Source organism: Zingiber officinale, chromosome 4A (assembly GCF_018446385.1).
Source record: "Zingiber officinale cultivar Zhangliang chromosome 4A, Zo_v1.1, whole genome shotgun sequence".
NCBI lineage: Eukaryota > Viridiplantae > Streptophyta > Magnoliopsida > Zingiberales > Zingiberaceae > Zingiber > Zingiber officinale.
Window position 1 is genome coordinate 159,219,999 of NC_055992.1, and position 8,312 is coordinate 159,228,310.

At 40.4% G+C, this 8,312-nt stretch overlaps 1 protein-coding gene across 1 annotated transcript; it reads left to right on the forward strand.

Annotated features, from left to right (window-relative positions):
• Positions 1 to 5,459: 5,459 nt before the first annotated feature.
• On the forward strand, positions 5,460 to 8,097 carry LOC121971918 (rust resistance kinase Lr10-like). Its single transcript, XM_042523439.1, has 3 exons — positions 5,460 to 6,308; positions 6,414 to 6,577; positions 6,704 to 8,097. Exons 1-3 carry the CDS (start codon positions 5,647 to 5,649, stop codon positions 7,891 to 7,893), a joined length of 2,016 nt encoding a protein of 671 aa, XP_042379373.1. The 5' UTR covers positions 5,460 to 5,646; the 3' UTR covers positions 7,894 to 8,097.
• Positions 8,098 to 8,312: the final 215 nt, after the last annotated feature.

The following is an 8,312-nucleotide window of genomic DNA, read 5'->3' on the forward strand; positions in this document are numbered from 1 at the left end:
CTTACATTTAAGAAAATATCACACACAATATTCTTGTGGTAGAAATAAGTGTATATGTATGTTATAGCAATTATATATCAAGTTGTCCAAATGAGGTGTTCATACTTGAGTGACTTATGCTTACTGTTGGCATTGTTTTATCAAGAAAATGGTAACATCAAACCTATCTTATCTCAGTCAGGACCGCAGGACAGTGTCAAATGCATTAATTAATGTTGTATTTTCTCTTCAACTAATTAATATTTAGGTTTTAATTAAATCGACAAACTGGCAAATTAATACAGCAAGCTACATGTTTGTAGGAATTGAAAATGATGAGTGGTGGAAGTGGATGATCGGGAAGAAACAAACCTTGAAGTTGATGGCAGGAAGCTAGTGCTTGTGGCGACTATGTTCTGAGTGGTGGGCATGCTCAAATCTATAGATATTTGTTTTTTAACAAAAAATGATAGCACGAAGTGAACATAGAATTCACTCATGTAATTAAGATAAATTAAGGACTAGTATAGAAGTTCATATAAGAATATGTTTGGTTAGTTAAACTTGACAACAAAAACAATACTTGGACTAAGTGAACAAATCCGGGACAAACAATACAAAAGCAATTTGCACATCTCTAAAACAGTTAGGGTGTGAATATGTTAAACTCAACAATAATAGAATCAACAGTTACAGAACCGAGCAAATTCAGGCAAAGGAAGACAAAAATGAAGAGCAATTTGATAACACCATCCCTACTTTATAACATAATACACTTTCTAATAAAATCCTAACTTTTAAAAAATAAAACTTGGTTGACATCTTTTGTAAAATAACTTTTTAATAAAATCCCGAGCTGTCTGTAACTAAATTCCGACGGGACAAAAAGCACTAGGCGACAACAATATCAGGGAATCATAACTTTCTGTAAGGGAATAATTATCATACTCAGGGAATATTCCAATGGTCTACTATCATCCACGAATGGAATCTTTCTTCCACCAATAGGAGGTCACCGTACACATTCTCTAACCTGACAGACCCTGACACCCGATATTTTCTAACAACATGTCGGCTCTGAAAGTACGCAACATCATATAAAAAGGGAGGACCCCTCCCTTAGTCAGGTACGCGTATATATGCACTCATCTTCTACAGTTATTTTTCCTTCAGACACTGTTCTTCTGGAGAAAAGGTACTTGACTTGAGCGTCAGAGGGCCTGCGCAGGGAACTTTTTCTCTGGTTTCTGGTATCTAACATTCGGTGTGCTTGTCTGAGTGTGTGCAGAGCCTAAGTACCGTTGATTTCGTCACCACCTTCCTTCAGTTCCATGTGAGGGTCCGTTTTCCTGTGCACATACGCTAGGTGTATCCAAGTCCCCTCACCGTCAACACTGATGACATCTTAGCCGGCCTCCTTCTTACTTAGATTCCGGACAGGATCAAAATCTAAAAAATTGGGTATTGATGAAACTTATATCCTCTCTTAGGTTTTAATGAGAATGAGAATTAAGTTTTCGACTAAAATATACTTAATATATTTGTTCAATTTTTCTTTCATATCATTTTCTCTCTCCTTGTTATCTCTCATCGGTGGCGGATCTATGAATTTAAGCATGGGGGGCAATCGTGATTTGAACAACAGGCGATATTCTCCATCTCCACTAATGGAACCTTATAATACTACGAGTTGCACCACCGGGGGCGCCGATGCTGCCCCCCGCTAGATCCGCTCTTGCTTCTCATCATACTTTCTCTCTTCTCATTCTAGTATCACACTTTCTCTTTCAACATACTTTCTCTCTCCTCAATCTCTCCCATCATTCTCTCTCTCCTCATTTTCTCTCATTATACTTTCTTTCACATCACACTTTCTCTCTCCTCATCCTCTCTCATCATGTTTTCTTTCCCATGTCCCCTCGGGACGGTCTAGTGGCTAGCGCATAACGTGTTGTCACCATGAGATCTGGGGTTCGAAACTCTGCAAAGCCGAGGTAAATGTCTCCCTTATGTGTTAGTCACTATTCCAAAGGCTAGTAGTCGCCCATGATTTACCTCCTCCGTGTTGGCCCTAGAACGAGTTGGTGGGGGCGCTGGGGCGAGCGTATTTGCCTTTTTGCCACCATGTTTTCTCTCCCATCAAGGCTCTAAGGGGGCCATTGATGTGGAGGTTCCATATATTTTCTCTCTCATCACATTCTCTTTCCTCATTTTTTCTCATCACACTTTCTCTCTTATTATACTTTCTCGCTCTTCAATTTCTCCCATCACACTCTCTCTTCTCATTTTTTCTCAGCACACTTTCTTTCTCTTCATTCTCTCCATGACACTTTCTGTTGCATTATATTTTCTCTCTCATCTAATTTTCTCTCTCCTCATCTTTTCTCATCATTCTCTCTTCTATCATGCTCTCTTCTCATTTTTTCTCATAACACTTTTCCTCTCTTCATTCTTTTCCATCACACTATCTCTCTCATCATTCTCTCATTATATTTTTCTCTCACATTTAACTTGATCTCACATCTAATTTTTTCTCTTACATTCCTCTAAAGGTAAAAAAGGACATTTTTGTTTATTTCGATAGAAAATACTGAACTAATTAAATATTATTTTTAAGAATGATATTTATATTCATACCCATTCTTATTTCACAATATTATGATTTTCATTCTAATTTTTAAGAAAGAATCAAACTTCACCTTAGATTTCATGGTTAACAGTTGCATTAATTACAAAGGTTAACAGTTCTCCCCACTGAATCTTTGAGTCTAACTTGACTGTTGGAGGAGTCCCAGGCCAAGGTTCACCTCGGCCCTCCTTCTAATTCTTTTCCTTTGAGCTTAGAGGTCATCCTAATCTTAGTCCGATAGTCAACCTCTTTCTCATCATCAATTGGTCATTTCATAAGTTAAGGGATTCTATTCCTGTCGTGCGCATGCAATAATCAGGCCTCAGCGGATGTTCTTGCAATACTCGACTTTGTTTTGGTATCTCATTGTTGCCTCACTAGGTGAATGAGAGCCAATATAATTCAGCAAATGACCTATTGCTTTATCTTCATTTGATTCTGGTTGTCCCCGGGGTCATGGTATCACGGTAGGATATTCAGATTATCACTCAGGCACCTGCAGTTCGAACCCCAACTATAGTGTATTTGTAAGAATTTTTCCTTTAAATGATAGGCGTAACCAAAGGATGATGGGTTTCTAGGTTGGCCACCGCATGCACTTCCCGATTCACCCTGGTGACCACTGGAAAACTTTTGTTGGGTCGTGCTGGTTATCCCAGAGATAGTCAATGAGATTAATTAGAATTATCATTTTTTTTCATTTGATTCCGGTTCATTAATTTAATAAAAAATGACTCTTTTTTGGTTTGATAGGAGTGGTGGAATGAGTTTTTGGATGGTTATCCCGTTTATAGTTGTTGTTTTTTGTTGTTTATACTAATACATGTATGAATTTTGTGAGGATTTTTTTTTTTCACAAGTGAGATTTTTGACCTAAACATAGATAATGTTTGGTTAAGGTTAAGTTTTCCGTTTTTTTATTTTTATTTTTCAATTTTTGTCAGAAATTATTTTTTAGTAAGGATGTTTCAATTAGAATAATTTTAACATTATATTTATAATTAGGGTTTATGTTAGCAAAGTAATGAGTTATTTTGATCATTTACTATTTTTTTTATTTTTAATGAAGATTAAATGTTATTTTTTAAATATAGAGAGACAACCTGTTATTTGTAGAGGGGATGTCGTCGACTTCGGAAGGGGACGTCGTCGACTTCGGAAGGAGACGTCGATGGTGCCGCTTGCTCCCGACGAAGGTGAGAAGGAGAAGGGAGTCGCCTCGATGGTGCTGCCTTCTCCCGTCGAAGGTGGGGGGCTGCTTGCTCCTGTCGAAGGTGGGAAGGAGAAGGGAGTTGCCTCGATGGTGCTGCCTGCTCCCGTCAACAGTGGGAAGGAGAAAGGTATAGGGCACTGAAGGGCTTTCCTCCACGAAATTTCCGGAGTAGAAGGGTTCGGCGAGAGGTTTCTTTTGCCAGCAAGAGCGTCAAGTGTTTCTCACGTGAAACACTGTTCAATTTTATCGTTATCTATGTGGGGCAGGAGGACAAAGAGGTTTGGGGGCAGAAGATTTGAACTGTATGAGACTTACCGAGTAGTAACGCAGCATGAGTAAGGTCTAGCTAAAATCTAGCTTCGCAGTGGAGCACCTTACAAACCGATTAAGTATTGGAGTATATCATATTGCAGGTGTTATGAATATTTATTCCTCACACATCCAATAAAACCATAAACATGATTTTTGTCATCACCCTTTGCTACCAAACTATAATTTTTTTTTACATGACAACCCTATTTTACAATAGTAAATTTATACATACATTACTAAATCTTTAACTGTATTCTTCTACTAATTTCACTCTTGCTAAAAGTTTGTCCTTCAACGCCGAGGTTCTTAACCGCTGTTGTCCTTTGAAATCTTCTCTAGAAATTTTTATGACAATATTCCTAAATCCTAAATAGTCTTTTACAATCATGCCAAACAACACGAGAAGGTATGACAAGCGAAGGAGGTCGATGATCGTTTTATATTTATAAGATCAAGCAGAGGGATAGAAGGAGAGAGAGGGTGAAAGGACATGTATCCGAACTATAAAATAATTTTTAATTAAAAATGTGTCTTGGATATTTGAAAAATAATGATTAAAAAAAACGGAGGTTGGGGCAGGAGGGGGGTAAAAGAAAAATTTTAATTTTTTTACACCTTTTCATATAAATAAAACTATCATATATCTTTTTTTGACAAATATCATATTCAACATAAGCCCTTTGGTAAATTACTCTAATTTCCAACTTGTATTATCAGCAGTCAAGTCAATTGAGGCAATGGTAGAGTCAGCCATCCATCTCTCAGTGTCGCAATCCGCAATGTGCACCATTTGCATCACTTGTCCCAGTTGCTTGACATTTTAATAATCCGCAATGTGCTTTGAATTCTTCTATCTCTGCAACTCTCTCATTGATCGAGTTCGATGGCATCATCTTCCACGCTGCTCTCTGTTCCTCTGCTCTTTCTCCTCCTCCTGTGCCATGCTGCCCGGGGATATTATTTTAATGATAAATTAAAAACAAATCATCATCTCTTTTTAATTTTTACTCTAATATATTAATTCTATTATAAATTTGAAGTTTTAATCAAAACCATGAGTTATGTTAGAATAATTGTGGTTTATTTATGTAGACCAACGTTGGTCGTTAAATCATGTGGAAGATGTTATTGGAATGGGCAAATCATCATTCCTTCCTTGTCCCATTTCGTAGAAGTTGTATTTTCCCTACCGCATTGGTCACTCTAAAGTCAATTGAGGCTGTGGTACACTCGACCAGTCGACCATCCATCTCGCTCGCTCTGTAGCAATCAGCATTATGCCACTGTTTGCTTGGCATTTCATATTAATCCTTGGCTTTGAGTTCCTCTTCTATATACCTCCGCAACTCATTGATCAAGTTCGATGGCATCGTCTTCCACGCTGCTCTCTGCTCCTCTGCTCCTTCTCCTCCTCCTCTGCCATGCTGCGTATCTATTCGATTGGCATTTAATCTAATCCTTGCCTTTGCGTTCCTCCTCTACCTCTGCAACTCTCTCATTGATCGATTGTTCGATGGCATCATTTTCCACGCCGATCTCTGTTCCTCTGCTCTTTCTCCTCCTCCTGTGCCATGCTGCGTTGCTACTTGGCAAATCTCATCGTCCTCCATCTTCCTGTGGCGACATCGACATACGAAATCCACTCCGGCTATGCGGCGATCCTGACGGATGTGGCAACGATAGCTTCGAGCTCAGCTGCGAGGGAAACCGCACAGTCTATAGTGACTCCCATTCTGAGAAATACTTGGTCACTGAGATCTCATATAAAACTTATGCCACAACGCTCCAGCTCAAGTATAGTGGTTTCTTGTCCGACACGAATTGCCGTCTTCCCAACCATTCTTTCAAGAGCAATACATTTCATATGGGCCGGCGGTTTGATGAACAATACAGGATTTTATGGGCCAGTTTCATGAACTGCACGCAGGAGGTAGAAAGTCAGGAGTATGTGGCAGTCCCTTGCCTTCGCGGCAGCAGCTCAACTACATACGTCGTCGTTAACGACAACTCGTATCAGCTATTGTATCTCAAGAACTCATGTAGCTTCTTAACCACCGTGCCAGTCGAGAACTCGCTAAGTCCAGGTGATCACGACATCTTTAAGCTCCTGCGAAAGGGATTCCTGGTATACTGCACTCCATTACACTCGGTGAAATTCTGTTGGGAAGAACTAAAGTAATCAGGATTGTGCATTCATCTTCTCGCCTTAACTTGGTTAATTTTAATATCTCGTTGATTTCATAGATCAATTTGTTTTTCAATTTCCACGTGTGAATGTAGGTACGCTCTTGCAACTCTTGGAGGTCTTAGTCTCCTTTACAAGATTGTCCATGCCATCTCTTTCGGCCTTCAATTCCTGTCGTGCGTCTGCAATAATCGGGCCATAGCGGATGTTCTTGGAATACTCGCCTCTGTTTTGCGGTGTCTCATTTTTGCCTCACTAGGTGAATGAGAGACAAGATAATTCAGCAAATGATCATCTATTGCTTTTATATATATATCGTCATTCAATTAATTGAACTATACATGATCTAATCGCTCTACGTTAATTTTGCCGATATTAATTGTAGTGGCCAGATTAATATTGGCACCTCTATGTGCCTTTGGATTCCTCCTACTCAATTGCTGGAGGAGAAGCAGGGCACCCGAGGACGCCGTCGAGAAGTTCCTTCGCAACCAACAGCAATCTCTTTCGCCCACGCGCTACGCCTACAATGACATCGTCGCCATGACCGGCCACTTCAGGGAAAGGCTAGGCCAAGGCGGCTTCGGCGCCGTCTTCAAGGGCCACATCATGGGAACATACCCTGTCGCCGTTAAGCTCCTGGGCGGATCCAACTTCCACGGCCAAGATTTCATCAACGAGGTGGACACCATCGGAAGAATCCACCACCTGAACGTCGTGCGTCTTCTCGGGTTTTGCTCGGAGGGATCGAAGAGGGCGCTGGTCTACGAGTTCATGCCCAACGGGTCGCTCGACAGGTACATTTTCTCCTCCAAATCCAAATCCAATCGCAATGGGGAATGCAGCAGTAGGCGCCGCCTTAGCTCGCCGAAGCTCAACGAGATTGCCTTGGGCGTGGCCAGAGGCATCAACTACCTCCACACCGGATGCCACATGCAGATCTTGCATTTCGACATCAAGCCGCACAACGTTCTCCTCGATCACAATTTCACCCCCAAAGTTTCAGATTTCGGACTGGCAAAGCTCTGCCCCAAGGACTGTAGCCTAGTCTCTATGAGTGCCGCAAGGGGGACGATTGGATATATAGCACCCGAGTTGATCTCTAGAAGCTTTGGGATCATATCGTACAAGTCCGATGTGTATAGTTTCGGGATGTTGCTCTTGGAGATTGCTGGCAGAAGGAGGAATGTGGATCACAAAGCAGAGAATTCGAGCCAAATTTATTACCCTTCGTGGATTTATGTTCAACTCGTGCAACTACAGGAGGTAAGAGCTGGAGCAGAGACTGATGATATTAACTTGGAAATCGATGAAATCGAGAGAAAGCTGTCCATGGTGGGACTCTGGTGCATACAGATAAAATCATGTGATCGTCCCTCCATGAGCGAGGTTGTGGAGATGCTGGAGGGGGATATAAACAACATCCACATGCCACCCAAGCCATTCTTTTCCTCCACACAATCACAATCACATTCACATTCACAATCGAATCTTGTTAAGGTATCATATGCTCAGTCATCTTCTGTGGGGTTGCATGGTATCTCAGAGAACGATGATCTTTCAGAACTTGAATAGCCTGACGATATGTTTGCATGTATTGATCATTATGTGCTCGACAAGCTCGTTCATTGTTCTATCTTCTTGACAGATGCATTTGGATTCTAGAGGAATTAGGGAATGCCAAAATTTGGTCTAATTACATTTAAGAATCTGCATATGTATGTTATAGCAACTATGTATCAAGTTGTCAAAATGAGATGTTCATGCTTGAGTGACTTATGTTTACTGTTTGCATTGTTTTATCAAGAAGAATGGTAACATCAGACCTATCTAGTCAGGACCGCAGGACAGTGTCAAATGCATCAATGTTGTATTTTCTCTTCAACTAATTTATATTAGGTTTTAATTAAATCGACAAACTAGAAAATTAATTAATACAGCAATCTACATGTATGTAGTGATAGAAAATGATGAGTGGTGGAAGTGGATGATTA

What these genes read in the sequence shown, in the direction of transcription:
- LOC121971918 (XM_042523439.1), top strand. Translation starts at nt 5,647, where the DNA reads ATGGCATCATTTTCCACGCCGATCTCTGTTCCTCTGCTCTTTCTCCTC. An exon ending in TTCTGTTGGGAAGAACTAAA is followed by an intron (nt 6,309 to 6,413) that starts GTAATCAGGATT and finishes GTGTGAATGTAG; the next exon opens with GTACGCTCTTGCAACTCTTG. An exon ending in TCTCATTTTTGCCTCACTAG is followed by an intron (nt 6,578 to 6,703) that starts GTGAATGAGAGA and finishes TATTAATTGTAG; the next exon opens with TGGCCAGATTAATATTGGCA.